The sequence below is a fragment of the Melanerpes formicivorus genome, unplaced genomic scaffold (genome assembly GCF_026170545.1).
Source record: "Melanerpes formicivorus ecotype bairdi unplaced genomic scaffold, bMelFor1.0.p_v2 SCAF_38, whole genome shotgun sequence".
NCBI classification, from domain to species: domain Eukaryota; kingdom Metazoa; phylum Chordata; class Aves; order Piciformes; family Picidae; genus Melanerpes; species Melanerpes formicivorus.
In genome coordinates, this window is record NW_027142390.1 from 843,245 (window position 1) to 862,891 (window position 19,647).

At 66.3% G+C, this 19,647-nt stretch overlaps 1 protein-coding gene across 1 annotated transcript; it reads right to left on the reverse strand.

The window, feature by feature from the left end:
- Positions 1-742: 742 nt before the first annotated feature.
- LMCD1 (LIM and cysteine rich domains 1) lies at positions 743-18,410 on the reverse strand. The gene is made up of 6 exons (XM_068157752.1): positions 18,352-18,410; positions 9,930-10,015; positions 9,132-9,387; positions 6,360-6,692; positions 2,455-2,670; positions 743-1,496 (listed from the first exon to the last, which is right to left on the reverse strand). The coding sequence occupies exons 1-6, from the start codon at positions 18,376-18,378 to the stop codon at positions 1,338-1,340; spliced, it is 1,077 nt and encodes a 358-aa protein (XP_068013853.1). The 5' UTR covers positions 18,379-18,410; the 3' UTR covers positions 743-1,337.
- Positions 18,411-19,647: the final 1,237 nt, after the last annotated feature.

The following is a 19,647-nucleotide window of genomic DNA, read 5'->3' on the forward strand; positions in this document are numbered from 1 at the left end:
CTGGGGACAGGGCTGGGTGCTGCTGGGCTGCTGCTGCACTGCATGCCCCCAGCACCAGTCCCTGCCCTCTGCCACCTGTGCCCCCCGGGCTGGGCACAGCCCTGGCACTGAGGGGGATGCTGGGGGGAGCCTGGCAGGGGGCAGCTGACCCCAAGGGAGCTGCTGTCCTCAGACAGCCTCTGCCCTGCAGCAGCCTCCTCCTCCCCTGCTGCCTGGAGAGGGAGGGAAGGGACCCCAGAGGAGCAGCTGCAGGTAGCTGTGGGCTCAGCTCAGCCCTGAGCAGCTCCTGCTGAGCTGAGGCTTCTGCCTGGCCAGGGGCTGGTGGCCCTCTGCCCCCCACCCCCCCCCGTGCCCCCAGCTGGCTCCAGAGGCCTCTCCCTGGCTGCTGGTGTGGGGCTGCTGCCCAGAGCCCCTCCAGGGCTCCTTTCTGCTCTCCTCCAGCCCAGCTCTGACCCCAGAGGAGCACCAGCACAGGGCCAGGAGTGGCCTCAGCCTGCAGAGCCTCTGCAGCAGGCACAGAGCTGCAGCCAGGAGCCCCCAGAGCCAGCCCCTGGCTGCTGGATGCTGCTGCTGTGGGCAGAGCCCAGCCCAGGGGCACAACCCCCCAGCAGCTCTGCCCCCCTGCCCCTGGCTGCAGCTGGGACCTTCCTCCTTCCCTCCTCCTCCTCAGCAGCTCCCCTCCTCCTGGCCCTGCCTGGGGCAGCTCCCCCAGCCCAGGAGCAGGGAGGGAGCCGAAGCAGACTGCCCAGGAGTGGTTTATTGGAAGCCTCAGGAACACTTTCTGTGGTGTCAGCCATGGGGAGGGGGAGGAGGAGAGGAGAGGACAGGGAGGGAAGATTTCATCTCCCTCTCTGCTGAGCAGGGCCTGGGATGTGCCCAGAGCAGGGCAAAGAGATGAGCTCTGTGTTGGGTATTGGAGCCCAGCTGAGGCTCTCCCCTGGCTTGAGCTGCTCCCTTCCCCCCTGCCCAGGCTTAAACCTGCCCCAGCTGGCTCCCTGCCCAGGAGGAGCTGTGGCTGTGGCTTCCCCCCCTGTGCTGTCAGAACCCATCCCCCAGCTGAGCTCTGAGCCGGGGGGGCTGGCAGCAGCCCCCTGGGGCAGACTTCCAGTGTGGGCCTCCACGGGCAGCAGCTGGGACCCCTGCAGGGCGAGGAGGCCAGGAGCCACTTCTGAGATGGTTCCAGAGGGCTCTTGCAAGGTCAGAGCCAGCAGCAGCTTGGAGAGAGAGAGAGGCTCTGTGAAAACTAACAGCAGCTCTGCTCCTGCCCCCGGGCACAGCCTCCCCCCGGGCACAGCCTGCCCCCGGGCACAGCCTGCCCCCGGGCAGTGCTTGGCAGCTCAGAGCTGCTTGCTGCGGCTGCAGGTGGGGCAGAGGAGGCTGCCCTGGGCCAGCACGAAGGGTTGGCTGCCCAGCAGCGTCTCACACTCCAGGCAGGCAAAGTGCTCCTTGTGCCAGGCCATGCCCTCCACCTGCTGGTAGTCCTCTGAGAAGATGATCTGCAGGACAGACAGAGGGGGGCTTGGTCACACCAGCAGCAGCAGCAAGGAGAAACCAGCCCCACGCCTCCCCCCCCCAGCTTCCAGGCCTTGGGAAGGGGCAGGGGGCAGCTCCTGGGCACCCAAAAGCAGCCAGAGCTGAGTCGTGGCTGAGCCAGGAAGGGGGCAGGCAGCCAGGGCTTGGCCTGGTGCCACCCTGCATGCAGTGGCCCTGGGGCCATGGTGGGGGTGGGCTGCTGGTTGGAGGGGATGACCCCAAACCATCCTATGGCTCTGTGCTGCTGCAGGCACCTCCAGCCCCCAGAGCAGCCCTGCTGCCCAGCACCCAAAGCACGCAGAGCCCAGAGGGCACCCCAGGAGGTGTGAGGGGGTGAGCAGGGGGAGGCCAGCCAAGGACAGGGCATGGTGAGGAGCACAGGGCCAGGGAAGCTCTGACTGAGGCTCCTGGGACAGGCAGAGGCTTGGGCTGGAAGGGACCTTCAAAGGCTGCCCAGGGCAGGGGGGAGCCCCCTCCCCAGAGGGGTATCAGAGCCCTGGGGCTGTGGTGCCATGGGGTGGTGGTGCCCTGGCACTGCTGGGCTCAGGATGGGGCTTGGTGACCCTGAAGCTCCTCCAGGCCAGACCCCTGCAGCCAGCAGGGACAGCCCCAAGCAGGGCAGGCTGCTCCCAGCCCCCAGCCAGGGGCAGGCTGCTCCCAGCCCAGCCACCCTGCCCTGCACTGCTGCCAGCCAGGGGGCAGCTCCCAGCTCTCTGGGCAGCCTGGGCCAGGCTCTCCCCACCCTCAGTGCCAACCATTTCTCCCTGCTCCCTCCTGGAGTCCAAGCCCTCCCCCCGTGTGCTGCCCAGCAGCCCCTGCCCGGCTCTGCCGACCCCGCGGGGGTGCCCGGCGCGGTGCCCGGGGGGGTGCCCGGGGGGGGCAGGCCGGGGGTGCCCGGGGGGTGCCCGGCGCGGTGCCCACCTCGTCGCAGGCGGCGCAGCGCGGGCGCAGGCTCTCGCAGTAGTGCCGCCCGCACCAGGCTGCTCCTCCCTTCCAGAAGTAGATGAGGTCCACCAGCGGCTGGGCGCAGCGGCAGCAGACGAAGCAGGCAGGGTGCCAGAGGCGGCCGTAGCCGGCGCGGTCGGCGTACACCACCGGGCACTCGCCGGGCACCGCCTGCTGGCAGCCCTCGCAGCGCTGCGGGGGGAGGCAGAGGCGCTCAGGACGCGGCAGGGCTCTGCTGCTCCTCCCACCCGCAGCACGAAAGCATCCTGAGCCCCTCAGGGGAAGGGAGGGAGGGCAGCCCGGCCCAGAACCCTGCCAGGGCAGGGCACCCAGCAGCACCATGCCCGGGGGGGGCTGGAAGGGAGCTCTCCACACCAGGAGACTCCACAACCTCTCTGGGCAGCCTGCTCCAGGCCTCCAGCACCCTCACAACAAACAACTTTCTCCTCCTGCTCAGATGGAGCCTCCTGGGTGCCACTTTGTGCCCCTTGCCCCTGGGCACCACTGAGCAGAGCCTGGCCCCAGCCTCTTGCCCCCCACCCTCAGCAACCACCAGCTAGCAGCTGGCCATGGAAGCCCCCTGAGCTAAACCCAACCCTGCCAGAGAGCCAAGGGATGCCCAGGGCAGAGAGCAGCCCTGGCAGGGCAGGGCAGGGCAGAGGAGAGCAGCCCCGGCAGGGCAGGGCAGAGAGCAGCCCCGGCAGGGCAGGGCAGAGAGCAGCCCCGGCAGGGCAGGGCAGAGAGCAGCCCTGGCAGGGCAGGGCAGAGAGCAGCCCCGGCAGGGCAGGGCAGAGGTGGGGCCTGGCCTGGCAGAGCTGGGTGAAGCTGGAGGAGGGCAGAGAAAGGCTGGAGAGGAGGAAGCAGCTCTTGGCAGTAGGATGAGGGGGGGAGAGCCTGGCACAGGCTGCCCAGGGAGGCTGTGGCTGTCCCCTCCCTGCCTGGAGGTGCTGAGGACCAGGCTGGATGAGGCCTTGGGCAGCCTGGGCTGGGGGAGGTGTCCCTGCCCATGGCAGGGGGCTGGCACTGGGTGGTCTCTAAGGTCCCTTCCAGCCCAACCCCTTCCCTGACTCTCTGCACAGTTGGACTTGATCCTGCAGGTCTCCTCTGGGCACAAGGATGCTGTGAGAGGAGCTCAGCCTTGGGCTCTTCTCCCTGCTGCTCACATCCACCTCCTGGCCTCATGGCCCTGCCCAGCTCTCAGCCCAGCACCTCCCCCAGGCCAGGCCGGCCCCAGCTGAAGACTAATTAGCATCTAAGGCCATGGCACAGAACCCAGCTGAGCTCTCCTGTGCCTGGCATGAGCTCAGCACAGGCTCCACAGCACTCCCTGGGGAGCTGACAGCTCAGGAGCTCTTGGTCAGGTTCCCATCTCGGCAGGGACAGCCCAGGCCAGGCTCAGGGCTTCTGTCTGTGCTTTATCACTGCCTGAGAGAGGCTTCAGCAGCAGCTGGAATCTCCTGCAGCAGGGCCCTTGGCAGCACCTCCCCAGCAGCCTGGAGAAGCCTCCTGCCAGAGCAGGGGACAGGGGCAGCAGCTGGGGTGGGCAAGGTGCCCCCTCCAGCAGCACAGGGCAGGGCAGGGGCTGCTCTGTGCCCAGGGCTCCAGCTGCCACCCACAAGCTCTCAGTGGGGGCAGAGGAGACACAAATCAGACCCAGGAGGATTCCTACAGCCTGGATGCACAGCAGGAGGCTCCAGGGCTCCCCACACCAAGGGAACCCCAAAGGGTGGGCAGGGACCCCCAGAGCTCCTCCAGCCCAGCCCCCTGCAGCCAGCAGGGACAGCCCCAGCCAGAGGCAGGCTGCTCCCAGCCCCAGCCAGGGGCAGGCTGCTCCCAGCCCCAACCCCCCTGCCCTGCACTGCTGCCAGCCAGGGGGCAGCTCCCAGCTCTCTGGGCAGCCTGGGCCAGGCTCTCCCCACCCTCAGCCTCAAACCTTTCTCCCTTCTCCCCACTCTGAGTCTCCCTCTGGGAGCCCAAACCATCCTCCCTTGTGCTGTCCCAGCAGGATCCCTGCTCTAGAGTCTGTCCCCAGCTTCCTGCTCAGCCCTTCAAGGCCACCAGAAGCTCTCCCTGGAGCCACAGTTGGCTGTTGCCTCCTCCTGCCCTCAGCCTGCAGCTCCTGGGCTGGTTCCACCCTGCTGCCAGGCATCTCCTCTTCCACCACGAAAGCCTCTGAGGGCTGCAGGCAGCACAGGAGGAGACAGAGAGTCTGCTGGCTTGGCTTTGCTGCCAGCCTGAAAGGGGAGATGTCTGCTGACACCGCTCCTGCCCCCACAGCCAGCCTCAGGCAGGCTTCTGCCTCCTGCACACCGACCCAGCAGGGAGCTCAGCAGCTGCCTCTGCTCTGTGTGCACAGAGCCTGCCCATGGAGCTGCTGTGCTGCAGGCAGGGCTTGACCTGGGCAGGGCAGAGGGACACCACTGGGATCTGCAACCACCACAGGGGCTGGATTTCAGCTCCACATTCTCGATGCCTCCCCAAGGCAGCAGATTTGGGCAAGCCAGGGCACCAGAGAGCCCAACCCTGCAGCTGCCCCAGGGCACCAGAGCAGCTGCCAGCCCCTGCCAGCCCAGCCCTGCTCATGGGTGAGAGCCAACAGCAGAAGCCTTCCAGCTCCAGCCCCCTGCTAGCCAGAGCTGCTGCCACAGCCAGGAGCTCTGCTCCTCTGCCTGGGGCCTTGCCCTGGGTGCCACACAGCCTCCAGCCCTCCAAGTGGCTCTTCCAGCCTGGCCTGGCCCCAGAGCCTGCTGCTCCCCTGGCACCTCCATGGTGCAGGGAGAGGATGGAGGCTTTTATCAGCACTCACCAGGGGTGCTGGCCAAGAGAGGGTCCCTTGCTTTCCAGCCCTGCTCTCCTGCTGCCTTGCAGTGGCAGCTCCCTGGACACCTCCTGAGCCCTCCCTCCAGCCCTGGCCTCAAGCTCCTTTGGGGCCATGGCCAACTTTGCTCAGGCTTTGGTTGATTCCAAGGGTGGCTCTGGGCACCAGCAGCCTTCCCAGCTCTGGGGGGGTTCAAGATGACTTTCTGCTTGGGGAAGGCTCAGCTCCTTGGGCAGACACCACGGTGCTGGGGCCCCTTCCCTGCTGCCCAGAGGTGTTCCAAAGGCTGCTGCAGCTCAGAAGCCTCCTGGTGCTTTAGGCTGGCTTGGATGTTTTCCTTCACACCCCAGCTCCAGCACAGCTGCCCTGAGGGTCACTCCCAGCACAAACACCCATGGGAACCATTCCAGCTTCCTTCCTGCTGCTGCTTTGGTGCCTTCTGGACTCCTTCCCCTCTGGAGCAAGGGCAGTGATTGCTGTTGGCTGCCCCTCACAGCCAAGCCTCAGCAGTCCACAGCTCAGCCCCACAGCCTGGGCTGGGCAGACACAAAGCTGCTGGGGACCCCAAAGCTCCTCCAGTGCAGCCTCCTGCAGCCAGCAGGGACAGCCCCAGCCAGGGGCAGGCTGCTCCCAGCCCCAACCACCCTGCCCTGCACTGCTGCCAGCCAGGGGGCAGCTCCCAGCTCTCTGGGCAGCCTGGGCCAGGCTCTCCCCACCCTCAGGCTCCAACCTTTCTCCACCCAGAGCCATCCCATGCCCAACCTGCCAGCGCTGCCAGGCTGCTGCCAGCAGCTCCTGCAGCTGATGGAACCTGCACCTACCTGGAAGGCTCAGCACAGGCTCTGCTGTGGAGGGAGGAGGTGCAGAGGAGCTGGTGCTGGAGCACTGCAGCGGTGCTGTCCCCAAGCAGCTGTCTGAAGCAGCCTGCAGCAGAGCTGTGCCCCAGGGGCAGCCTCCCCCGGGCTGCTGCCACCTCTGCCCACCCCTGCCCGAGGCTCAGCGCTCCCCAGGCTCGGAGCCAGGACCCCCTGCAAGCCCCCAGCCCCGCAGGGAGGGCACTCACGTAGTGTGCTGCGGCGGGGGCCGGCTCCAGGGCCCCGTTGGCGGCCTCGGGGGGCTCGGGGGCGGCGCCGCTCTCGTCCTGAGCCTTGCCTTGCTCCTTGCTGCCGGCCTGGCCGGGCAGTGCCACCTCGCCCACGCCCAGGGCCTCAGCCTTGTACTTGCCCACGAAGTCCTCCATCAGCTGCAGCTCCCCCGGGGCCAGCCCGCGGCACTGGGCTGGGTCCTGGTCGTGCAGGGGCAGCTGCCTGGCCAGCAGGCGGCGCCGCTGCAGCGCCCCGGCCGTGCCCGCCACCGGCTGCAGCTCCGCGGGGATCAGCTCCATGTACTGCGTGGCCTGGGGGGCACAGCGCCCAGGGGCGGCTCAGGCGGGGGGCAGGAGCGGCAGGGGGCTGCCTGTGCCGCCCGCCCGAGGGCTGCTCCGTGCGCGGCGGGGGCTGGGAGGGACCCGAGGCTCGCCCCGAGGCAGGGACCCCTCCCGCCAGCCCGGGCTGCCCGAGGCCTCAGCCAGCCCTGCCTGATCACCTCCGAAGGTGTTTCCCAACCCAGAGCATTCCACGGCCCTGGGACAGCTCTGGAGTGAGGCTGTCAGGGGCAGCCCCAGGGCTTGCCTGGAGCAGGAATGTGCCCTCAGCGCCTCCAGGGAGGGGGCAGCCAGCACCTCCCCGGGCAGCCTGTGCCGGTGCCTCCGCACCCTCGCTCCCAAGAGTGTCTTCCTCATCTCCGCTCTCAATCTGCCCTCCTCCAGCTCAGGCCATCCCCCTCCTCCTGCCACAGCCTCGGGAGAGCTGTTCCAGCCCCGCAGTTCCATGATTCCCTTCCCTGGTGCCCTGCAGCAGGCAGAACCCACACCAGAAGCCTCCTCCTCAGCTGGCCTCAGCCCAGCCCCTGGGGGGCTGCCCGGGCCGGGGGAGCGCTCCGGGGTGCGCAGGGTTAAGCCTGCAGCCAGCAGGGGAAGGGAGTTCCCCACCGGAGGCAGCCTGTCCCTGGCAGGGTGAGGAGGCAAGGGGCAGCCAGTTGGCTCCTGGCCACCCTGCTCCACACAGCCAGCCGCGCTGGATGGCTCTCTGGCTCGGTCAGCACTGAGAGGAGACCTTGCAGAGCAGCAGGAGGCATTAACTGTTCACTGCACAGGGGGGCCCTGGCTGGACAGAAGGGGTGGCACAGCCCTGCACAGCTCATCGCAGCTGGGACAGCCCTCAGGGCAGCTCCCACCTCAGCTGCCCTCAGCTCAGCTCCAGCTGCCTGCCTGGAGACCTGCAGCAGCCACAGATCCCTGAGCTGCTGAGGCACAGCCTCAGAGAACTCTTTGGGTTGGGAAAGACCTCCAAGAGAGTCCAACCTTCAACCCAGCCCCTCCAGAGGCACCAAACCCTGGCCCCAGCTGCCATGGCCACAGGGTTCTGGAGCACCTCCAGGCATGGGGACTCCACCAGCTCCCTGGGCAGCCTCTGCCAGGCCCTGACCACTCCTGCAGCACAGAGATTGTTCCTCATGTCCTCTTTTACCCTCTGTGCCACCCCAGGGATGCTCCCACCAGGGCCCACCACTGAGCCTGGCCCCATCCCCTTGTCCCACCCCCCTTTAGCTCTTGCTGATCACTGAGGAGCTGCCCAAAGGGACTGCTAAGAGCACCCCAAACAGGGCTGAGGGCAGCATGGAGGGGGAGCTCAGCCCCAGGGAAGAAGAAAGCAGAGCTTGGGCATCCTTCAGAGCCAGCAGCAGCTCCTGCCCCGAGGTGCTGGCAGCAGTCTGTGGCGCAGCAGAAGCCTGCTGTGTGATAGAGCTCTGCTGGGCAGCCAGCTGGGTGGAAGAGGGCCAGCATTGTCCTGCCCATCCCTGCCCAGCTCCAGGATTCCCTCTGGGAGCAGGGGAAGGCAAGCAGTGGTTAAACAAACACTGCTGCTGGGCCAGCTGCTGCCAGGGGCAGAGAAAGAAGAGGAGAGAGAGGGAAGGAAAAAAACAACAGAGAGGAGAGGAAAGGAAAAGAAGGCAAGAGTGGGGGGAAGGGAATAAAGGGAAGCAAGGGCTGGGGGGGAAGGAGAAAGAAAAAGGAGGCAAGAGCTTGGGGGGAGGGGGAAAAAAGAGGCAAGAGTGGAGGAGAAGAGCAGAGGAGGCTGGGAGCAGCAGCACTGGGGTCAGACAGCCAGGGAGGAGCAGGCCTGGGGGCTCAGAGCCTCATTCAAGCCCAGGGCTCAGCTCCAGTTCACAGCACAGCTCCACCTGCACCCCCAGCAGACTTCATGCCACCCCCAGGCAGCCTTTCCAAGGGACTGAGGGCAACTGAGCTGGGAGAAAGAAGCCAAACTCTGCCTCCTGGGGCTCTGCTGGCTACAGCTTGGACACCCCAAACCCCACAGCCAGGAGCTCCCAGGTGGCTCTTCTGGATGGAAAGCAGGAGGGAAGGAGCTGGGGGCTGCCACCTCTCTGGGCAGCCTGGGCCAGGCTCTCCCCACCCTCAGCCTCAAACCTTTCTCCCTTCTCCCCACTCTCAGTCTCCCTCTGGGAGCCCAAACCATCCTCCCTTGTGCTGTCCCAGCAGGATCCCTGCTCTAGAGGCTGTCCCCAGCTTCCTGATTGTCCTCCTGAAGCACTGCAAGGCCACCAGAAGCTCTGCCTGGAGGGTTGGAAGGGACCTCAAGAATCCTCCAGTTCCAACCCCCCTGCCACGGGGGCAGGGAGGCTTCCCCAGCCTGACCACCCCCAGCTCTCCCAGCCTGGCCTGATGCCCCCCACGAGTGCCCCCTCCCCACAACGCCTCCTGGGGGGCTCTCACCAGCTTCTGAGTGAGGCCTGGGGGCGCCCACTCGTAGGTGATGGTGTGGAAGGAGGGGTCCTTGCGGGTCACGATGGGGTTGGTGACGATCATGCGGTTGCGCTTGTAGAGCCGCAGCCCCCCGCAGCCCTTGGCCCGGGTGGTCAGCCAGGAGTACCTGGAGCCACTCAGCAGCCTCCCCACCTTCAGGTCGTCCTCCAGCTCCGAGCTCAGGCTGTGCTCCTCCTGGCTGCACTTGCAGCACCTGCAGATCTTCCTGCGGGGAGACACCGACATCAGCTGCTGCGGGGAGAGCCACGGCAGCCCCCGGGGAGGGACAGCGGGGACCCGGGAGCACCCCCCCGGGGAGGGACAGCGGGGACCCGGGAGCACCCCCCCGGGGAGGGACAGCGGGGACCCGGGAGCACCCCCCCGGGGAGGGACAGCGGGGACCCGGGAGCACCCCCCCGGGGAGGGACAGCGGGGACCCGGGAGCAGCCCCCCGGGGAGGGACAGCGGGGACCCGGGAGCAGCCCCCCGGGGAGGGACAGCGGGGACCCGGGAGCAGCCCCCCGGGGAGGGACAGCGGGGACCCGGGAGCAGCCCCCCCGGGGAGGGACAGCGGGGACCCGGGAGCAGCAGCCCCCCCGGGGAGGGGCAGCGGGGACCCGGGAGCAGCCCCCGGGGAGCATCTTCTCTTCCCCACGGCCCCAGGCAGACAGCACACCCTCCCAGCACCTCCCAAGTGCTCTGCAGCTGCCTGTGCCCAGCCGCTGGAGGCTGAGCGGCAGGGCAGGCCCCCGGGGGCCGGGTGGGTACCTCCAGGAGTGCGGCTCGAAGCCCGGGCAGGTCCCGCGGCAGCGCAGGCAGGGCGCAGCCCGTCTCGGCGCCTGGCTCGGCAGCACCTGGAACAGAGCACAGCGCCGCCGGGAGGGCCTCAGCCTTCAGCCCTGGGCTTCGCGGAGTCACACAGCTCTGTCAGCCGGCAAAGCCCTCCGAGATCAGCAGCGTTCAACCCGAGCCCTGCAGCCTGCTCCAACCCCTGACCACTCCTGCAGCACAGAAACTCTTCCTCCCCTCAGGGCAGTTCCTCTCCTTCCATCACCTGAGGCTGGGGAGCAGAGCCCAACCCCCCCTGGCTGCAGCCTCCTCTCAGGGAGCTGCAGAGAGCAGTGAGGTCTCCCTCAGCCTCCTCTGCTCCAGGCTGCACACCCCCAGCCCCCTCAGCTGCTCCTCCCCAGCCCTGCTCTGCAGACCCTTCCCCAGCTCTGCTGCCCTGGGTGCTGCTTGGGCTTGGCGCCTGCCTGGGCAAAGGCAGCAGCACCCAGGGCAGGGCTGAATTGCCTCAGGGGCTGGAAGAAGAGAGAGCCTCTGAGGAGAGGCCAGAAGGGACACACCTGAGAGTGGCTCCAGCTTGGTGCAGAGCTGGAGGGCTCCTCAGCTCCCCAGGGCAGGTCAGAAAGCCTCTTCCAAGACCTACAGTTGGAAGCTGAGCCTGCCCAAGCCCACCAGCCCCCTCCAGGTGTTGGAACAGGTTCCCCAGGGAGGTGCTGGAGTGGCCACTGTGCTGCTGGGCAAGCTGCTGTGGGAGCCCTGCTCGGGGAGGGCTTGGGCTGGGTGAGCTCCAGAGCTCCCTTCCCACCTCTCCATGCTGGGACTCTGGGAAGTGCCTCCTGCAGCAGTCCCTCTCCAGGGGGTTGCCTGCAGCAGCTGCTCTGAACCCCTTTGGCCACCTCCTTCTGAGCCTTCCCTGCAGCCCCTGGAGGCGTTCAAGGACCTTGTGGCCATGGTTTGATGGCCATGGTGGGGTTGGGCTGGAGTGGATGACCCTAGAGGGCTCTTCCAACCCAAACCATCCTGTGGTGCTCAGCTCAGCCTGCAGCTGCCTGCTGTGTCCTCAGCCCCCAGGCAGCCCAGCACCACCTTGGCCAGGAGCCTTTCAGAGGGTCTCCTGAAGCTGACCACTGAGCCTGGTGCCAGGGGACAGCTCTCAAGGGCTGTTGTCCCATCCAGCTGACCTGGAGATCCCACCAAGAACTGGAAGGCCCTTCCCAGCCTCCCCATGAAGCAGCCCAGCACCAGAGGTGCAGCACATCCTTGGCTCTGCTCAGGGCCAGGACAGGGCTGAGAACTGAGTGGTGACCTGCAGCAGCTGAGCACAGCACAGCCCTGCCTCAGTCACAGAGCAGATGGCCCCAGGGAAGCTCCAGCAGCTGCTGCAACAAAGGCTGCTGGCTGGAGAAGGTCTTTGTCTGCTCCAGGATGCTCCCTTGGGAGACCTTCAGTTCCCTTTCCTGCTGCTGTCCACAGGGGCCTTGTTCTGATCACACAGGGAGCTGCTGATGGGAAAAGCACCCTGCAAGGCTCAGCTGCCTCCTACAGCACCACAGGCAGCTCTGGCCCAGGAGGGGACAGCCCTGTGCCCAGCAGCCTGCTGCAGAGGGCAGGAGGACTTGCAGGCTGCAGAGCAGGGCTGCAGGGTGGGGAGCTCAGGCCTGCAGCTAGGTTCAGAGCTTGGCCAAGTTTGGCCAACATGGCCTTCACCAAAGCCTGCTGCAGCCCCTGCCAAGAGCAGAGAGCCTCCTGCAGGAGGGAGCTGCACAGGCAGGGCCAGCAGCAGGGCTGCCCTCACTCCAGCTCACACCACAGCCCCCAGGGCAGAGCCCCCAGCGGGCTGAGGGCAACCCCAGGAGTGGCATCCCCCCGCAACTGCTCAGGGCCAGCTGCTGATCCCCAGCCCCTGGCAGGGCCCTCGGGAGCAGCCCCAGCTCCAGAAGGCTCTGGCCAAGCAGGGAGCTCCTGCAGAGGCTTCTGGAGCCCAGCAGCCCTGGCTGCACCAGGCCTTATTTGGAGCCCCAGCGGCGCTGGAGACGTGTCAGCACCTCAAGTATGTTTGCTCCTCCTTCCCAGGGAGGGAAGAGGGAAAGTTGGCTTCCAGGGAGCTCCTGCAAGTTTCACAACCAGCCCTGCAGAGCCTCCTTCCACCTCTCCTCGCAGCACACTGCTCCCCAGCCCCCACAGCAAGCTCAGCACAAACCCTCCCCTGGGAGAGCCTCAGGCAGCACTGGCTGCCCAGAGCCTGGCTGGAGCACCAGGACCACCTCAAGCCTCTGGCTGGGCTCCCTCCAGCTCCAAGGGATCCTGGAGAGGAACAGCTCCACCTCCGAGACCCTCCCCTTGGCCAGAGGGCAAAGCCACACTGTGGTCATGTGGCTGGGAGCAGACTGCTCAGCAGAGCCCTCCAGGAGCTCAGGGATGGGCAGCAATTAACCTGTGCTCATTAATTAACTGGGACAGAGCTCAGAGGGGGCCAGGGAGGGAGTGGACAGAGGAAGCTCCATCTGAACATGAGGAGGGACCTCTTGCCTTGCAGGGGGGCAGAGCCCTGGAGCAGGCTGGACAGAGGTGGTGGAGCCTCCATCCCTGGAGCCTCTCAAGGTCCTTCTGGAGGTGCTCCTGTGAGGCCTGCCCTGGGGGAGCCTGCTCTGGCAGGGGGGTGGACTCAATCTCCAGAGCCCCTGGAGCAGGGCAGAGGTAGGTTGGACATCAGGAGGGAGCTCTGCAGAGGGAGGCTGGGGAGAGACTGGGACAGGCTGCCCAGGGAGGGCCTTGAGGCTCCAGGCTCAGCCTGGCTGTGTCCCTGGGCAGCCTGCTGTGGCTGGGGCTGTCCCTGCTGCCTGCAGGGGAGTTGGCCAAGATGCCCTTGGGGGCTCCCTTGCAGCCTGCTGCCCTCTGGGGTGGCCTCACCTGGAAGAGCAGCAGCCCTTGCTGGTACCCAGCCCTGCAGGGCATCGACTGTGTTGCCTTTTAGTTTAGCAAGCAAAGGAGAAAAAGGGCAGGAAAAGGCAGGGAAAACATTTCAGTGGAGCTGCCAGCTCTCCAGCTCCAGGAGGACAGAGGCACAACAGAAGCAGAGCTGCTGCAAACATCTCTCTCTTCCCAGAGCTGGCAGCACTCCCTCCCTCCCCCAGCGACATGGGAATTGATAAGGGAAGGGCAGGCCCTGCAGCAGCACATGGAGAGCTTTTCCCACCAGCTTCAGACACTTGGGCTTCGTGGTGGAGCCCAGCCAGGCTGTGAGGAGGTGTGGAATGGGAAGGACCCACCCCAAGACTTAGCTCAGCAGCCGCTGGGGTGAGGCCCAGAGTGCTCAGCTGAGAGTCAGCACCACCAGCCCCCTCCAGAGCCAGCAGCAGGAGGAGAAGGTGCTGAGCTACCAGGAAGGGTCCTCAGCACCCTGACATGCTGCCCTTCAGGAGCTGCTCCCATCAGCACCACGGGTTTGCTCCTGAATGGCTTTTCAGCTCTCCTGTTTGTGTTTTACAGCTGGGGAGGGGGGCAGAGGGAAGCTGGAGAGGCCCCAAGGGCACAGAGCCACTGCAGGGAGCCCTGGGGCTGAGAGCCTGCAGCAGAGCAGCCCCAGAGGGCAGCTGAGCAATGCTCAGCAAGAGCTGAAGGAGCTGTGGGGGGCAAGAGGCTGGGGCCAGGCTCTGCTCAGTGGTGCCCAGGGACAGCACAAGGGGCAGGGGGCACAGAGTGGAGCCCAGGAGGCTCCACCTGAGCAGGAGGAGAAAGTTGTTTGTTGTGAGGGTGCTGGAGGCCTGGAGCAGGCTGCCCAGAGAGGTTGTGGAGTCTCCTGGTGTGGAGAGCTCCCAGCCCCCCCGGACACTGTGGGAGCCCTGCTGGGGCAGGGGCTTGGGGAGCTCCAGAGCTCCCTCCCCATCCCACCACCGTGCTGGGGCTCTCTGAAGTGCATGAAAAGCAGTTGGCCTCTGGCACCACCCAGGGCAGCCAGCAAGGGTCCCTGCTGCAGGGGGCAGTGACTGCTCTGCAGCAGCTCAGGGGCTGCCAGCAGCTGAAGTCCAAGGCTCAGGGCAGGTGAGAGGGCAGCAGGAGGAGCCAGGTTGGTAACCAGCATGAGGGAACTCTGCTCTGCCACTGCAAAGAGCTTCCCCTTCTGCAAGGGGAGCAGGAGCTCCCTGCTAGGCCTTCTGAAGGTCTCTTCCTGAATGGCTGCAACAAGATTTCCCCTGGGGAAAAACCAAGCCCAGGAGCAGCAGCTGAGCCTAAGCAAACACTGCAGGCACAGCCTGAGGCACTTGGTGACTTGTGAATTGTGCCTGCTGGGGCTGGATGGAGCTCCAAGGCCCCAGATGAGCTCTTTAAGCCCTGGGCTGCTCCATGCCTTCAGCTCTATGAATGCTGGTTGGGAGCTCACCAGGCTTCTGCCTCAGGACCAACAGCTGCTGCCCTGCCAGCTGCAGCACAGCTTCCTCCCCTGGCCTCCTGCACCAGGACACTGCTCTGGCAGCCCAGCTCAGCCCCACCAGCAGGCTCCAGCCTTCAGAGGGGCACAGGAGGTGGCACAGCCACCCCCTTGGGCCACCAGCCATGCACAGGCTGCCAGCCAGGGCCCAAGCCCATGGCCACCAGGAAGAGCCTTTCCAGAAGGAACCAACTTCCCTCCATGCAGCTCTGAGCTTCTGCTTGCTCAAGACCCCATCCCCATGGCCTTGAGTACCTCCAGGGAGGGGACATCCACAGCCCCCCCGGGCAGCCTGTCCCAGTGCCCCCCCAGCGGTCTTCATCTCCAGTCTCAACCTCCCCTCTCCCAGCTTCAACCCATCCCCTCTCCTCCTGCCACAAGCAGCCCTGTCCTGCTTTGGCTACCCTGAGACAAGCCCCAAAGCACCTGAAGCAAGAGCAAGAGCCCAAATCTGCAGGACCTGAGCCAGCCTGAGCTTGGCTGGGAGCAGTGCTGTGAGCTGGGGGCTTGTTTTCCCCTGCTGACAAGAGAGGGGCTGAGGGGAGCCAGAGCAGCACAACAAACCCTGCTGCTGGCAGCCAGCTGCAGCAGCCCCAGCCAGGCAGGACGTGCCAGCCAGCCCCACTCCATCCTCAGGTCGAGCTGGAGCTCTGCAGCTGGGCTGCAATCTAAACAGCCCTGCTGCCAGGCAGAGCTTCCCCTCCTCGCCGCCGCTCCCCGGGCGCTGGGCACGGCAGCCAGGGCGATTAAAGCCAGCAGCGCTTGGCAAGCGCCGTGCCAGGGCCCCACCACCGGCCCTAATCGCTTCCAGACGCCTTCCTCGACTTGCTGAGACCGGCTGGGAGGTGCTGCCAAGGCAAATGAAAGGCTGTCAGGCTTCCAGGCGTGCCCAGGAGCAGCGCCCTTGCCCGGGGGCAGGAAAGGCAGCGGCCGTCCGCTGCCCCCCGGGACAGGGACTGCTCAGGGCCCCAGCCAGGCTCTGCAGGGGCAGCTCCCTTGCAGGGGCAGCTCCCTTGCAGGGGCAGCTCCCTTGCAGGGGCAGCTCCCTTGCTCTTGCCCTTGGGAGGCCCTTTCAGACCAGCTGAGTGCAGACTAGGTAGGACTTCTCCTTCCCTTCCACACCACCCTGCCCAGTTTCAGTTGGGGTGGCAGGAGAGGGGCAGAACCGAGCAGCCCCAGAGCCTCCCAGTTGCCTCACTCCACACTCAGCACCCCTGGGAGGGCCTCACAGCACCACCAGAGCCTTGCCCTGCAGGCTGTCACCTTCACAGCTCTCAGGGGCATTAAAGAGGACATCCCCTCCTTCACCCTGCCACCAAGTGGAGCCAAGCATGATGGTTGCTGCCTGCCCCCAAGAAGCCCTCAGCCACAGCCCTGGGCAGCTTCACAGCTCCATCACAGGGTGGGTTGGAAGGGAGCTCCAGGCTCACCCAGCTCCAACCCCCTGCCATGGGCAGGGCCACCTCCCACCAGCCCAGGCTGCTCAGGGCCTCATCCAGCCTGGCCTTGAACACCTCCAGGCAGGGGACAGCCACAGCCTCCCTGGGCAGCCTGGGCCAGGCTCTCCCCAGCCTCACTCTCAAGAATTTCTTCCTCCCCTCCAGTCTCAGTCTGCCCTCCCCCAGCCCACAGCCACCCCTGTGGGTGATGCTGCAGCAGCTCCTGGCAGGTGGGGCTGGGGCAGAGGCTGCTTTGCTGAGGTGCATCTCTGCCCCACAGCACTGATCTGTTCAGCTCTCCTTGCTGCCCACACCCAGCCCTGCTCTCCACTCCCTCCCCAAGGGACCCCCAGCCTGTGGGTGCTGGCAGGGGCTTCACCCTGCTCACCTCCCACCCCGAGCCCTGGCAGCAACACTCCAGACAAGCAGCAATGTCTGACCAGCATGGACTGCACACCCCCAGCTGCAGCTGCCCCTGGGAAGGGGCCACTTCTCACTGCTGCAGGATCAGAATGCACTCAGTGCCTGGCAAGAGCTTCCCAAGGGCATCCAGTTGGCACCCAGAGGTGCCCTCCCACAGAGGCTGCACCAATCAGGCCCCTGAGGACATGCCTGAGAGTTATCAGCGATGCAGAGCTGCTGGCACAGGACACTGCTCGGGGGCTCTGGGGCTGACACATCAGAGGAGACCTTCCTGGCAGGTCCTCACCAGCCCCACACACCTCTGGGGACAAGGGCACTCCACTTGCCTGCCCTCACTGGCAAGCACAGGCAGGGTCCCTGTGGGGGTCAGCAGAGCTGCAGCCACCTCACTCCCACCCTAACAGGAGGCATGGCAGGCAGGACACGGGCAGGAGAGGGCATGGCATGGGCACCCAGGCTGCACTGCCAAACACCAACACCTGCCCAGGATGACCTGCAAGGAGCTGCAGGTTGCCAGGGGGTCCAAATCCAGCAGGGGCAGAGCTGAAACCCAACAGGGAGAGAGGGAGCTGCAGCCTGGGGGCAGGGCCAGGATCACCCTTCCTGCCCCAACAGTCAGGGAGGGACTCCAAGGACACCACCGGCAAGAAGCTCCAGGCAGAAGGTCATACAGGGGAAGGTCCAGGGGTGCCCAGGGCACAGCACTGCCCAGTGGGGGCCGTTTGCCCTCGGGAGAGGGCATTAGAACAGTGTGGAAACTGAGCAGTGGTGCCAGGGGGAGGTGAACTCATCCCCTAACCACGCAGGGACAAAGGTACCGTGAGGAAGGTCGGCAGAGCAGCTGCTGCCCACCGCCCATTCCACACGGGGCTGGCCGAGCAGCTCAAATCCCTCCCAGCCAGCTTCAGCCCGTGCCAGGAGGGCTTTGGCTATTCTGGTGCTTTTGCTCATCAAAAGACACCGTGGCCAACCCCCAGGACCCCCCCGGCGAGCAAAGCTTGGACAGCCAGAGCACGAGGGGGGGACCCCTTCCAGAGGGGTCTGCGAGGAGAAGAGCAGCCCCCAGCAAGGGGGGGCTGGCAGCAGGGGGGGCAGAGCCTCAGGCTGCTCGCCTGAGACAACAAAGAGCAGCTCTGAGCACAAGCCCAGAGACATGAATAAACCCAGCCCTGGAGCTGGAGTGTGCCCAGGTGGCCACTACCTCCCGTTGGATTTACCCAGCAGAGGCACGGGAACAATCAGAGGTTCCCTTCGTCCCCTCATGGAATGAAGGGACCTTAGAGATCACCCTGCTCACAGCCACCCCAGCTGTGCCATTCCTCCCCTGCATCTGCTGCCCCAGGTCCTCGCTCCAAAGCTGCCCCGCAGCAGTGCCTGGGGGAGCCTTGCTCCAGAGGGCTCCAGGAAGTCTTTAATCAGAGCACGCAGCGAGCAGGGAGGAAACGGGAGCGAAACGAGAGCAAACTGCCACCCTGACAGCAGCTGCCCCGGGGCCACGGGCTCAGCTCCTCCGCTGCAGGGAGGTAGTGAGCACCACCGGATGGTTTTGGTTGGGAGAGAGCTTTAAGATCATCACATCCAACCATAACCCCAGCACTGCCCGGGCACCGCTGAACCAGCACCGCATCGCCAGGGCTGGGGACCCCACCACGGCCCTGGGCAGCCTGGGCTGGACAACCCTCGAACGGGAAGAAATTGGTCCTCGTGGCCAACCTAAACCCCACCTGGGGGCAACTTGAGGCTGTTTCCCCTTCGCCTATAGGAGAAGAAACCGACCCCCACCTGGCTCCAGCCGCCCCTCAAGGAGCTGTAGAGAGCCAGAGGGTCTCCTCTGAGCTTCCTTTTCTCCAGCAACCCCCCAAACCCGTTCCTCACCCCGCTCTGAGCACTCGCAGCGCAGGCTGGGGGCAGCTGCGGGGATATTGAGGGGGGGAAACCCAAACCAGCTGCAATCTCCCAGCCGCGCCGGTGCCCGCAGCTCCCAGGTGCGCAGCCGCTCCCGCTCCGCACACAGCCCTCGCACGCAGCCGCTCCCCGGCTGCCGCCTGCCCTGCCCGGGCTGCCTGTCCGTCGGTCGTTCCGTCCCTCGCCCCGTCCCCCCGGCCGGACCCACCTCCTGCAGCCCTGCGCTCGGCTCCATCCCGCTGCGCTGCGCTCCGCTCCCGCCGCCGCTCGGGCCCCGCCGCCTCGCCCGCCGCCTTTCATTGGCGACCGCCGCTGCGCCCCCAGCCACTTCCAACCAATCCGCGGCCGGCAGCTGCCTCTCCCGACCAATGGCGTGCGGCGGGGCGGGGCGGGGCGCGCCGGGCAGGGCGGCTCCGGTGTCTCGGCGCCTCGGCGCGGCTGGGAGCGGCCCGGGCGTCAAAGCGGCAGGGAAGGGGGGAAGGGGAGAAGGGCAGTGGGGCTGGGGGCTCCCCGGCGCTCCGCCGCGGGGCTGGCAAGAGGGCGGAGGGCAGGGGTCGGCTCCTGCGGCCTGGGCATGCCCGGGAGCTGCGCGGGACCAACCGGCGTGGAGGGAGCTGGACGCACTCAACCCAAGTCGCAGCTCCTGGAAGCGCTGGGGGCTGTCCCACCGTCCCACCACCCTGCCGTGCCACCACCCTGCCATCCCACCATCCCACCGTCCCACCATCCCGCTGTGCCACCATCCCGCTGTGCCACCATCCTGCTGTGCTGCCATCCCACCATCCTGCCATCCCACCGTGCTGCCATCTCTGCCCTACCATCCCACAGTCCTGCCATCCTGCTGTCTCACTGTTCCACCATCCCACCATGCTGCCATCCCCCCACCCTGCCATCACACCATCTCACCATGCTGGCATTTCACTTTCCCACCATCCTGCTGCCATCTCTCCACCGCCCAACTGACCTGACCACCTGTCCTGCTGCCCAGCTGCCCCACTGTCCCCTTCTCTTGCTACCCTACTGCCCCCCCCCCGTCCTTCTACCCCTGTGTCCCACTGTCCTGTCCTTGTCACTGTTCCTCTGTCCCATCCCTCTGCCCTTCTACCCCTCTGTCCTGTCCTGCTGTCCTCCTGTCCTGCTGACCCCTGTCCTGCTGACCCCTGTCCTGCTGCCCCATGCTCTGACACCAAGCCCATGGAAGCAGCTTTCCCGGCCCCGCCAGGAGGGTGCTGGGACACTTGGTGCCAGGGACAGATGTGGAAGGCCTTTAGCAGGGGCAGCTGCCCAAGCCCCTGCCCCTCTTGTCCCTTCCCTGGGTGCTAAGCACTCGGTGCCCCTCTGCTGCCGCTGGGAGCCTGCTGAACCCGAGCGAGGAGCTCTCCTCTCCTCTCCAGCTTCCTGCAGACATTCCAGCCTCCAGCAGACATTCCTGCTCTGCCCGGGAGCCCCAGCACAAAGCTCCTTTTGTGCAGGTGAGGCCAAGAGGGCTCCACGTGCTCCTGCT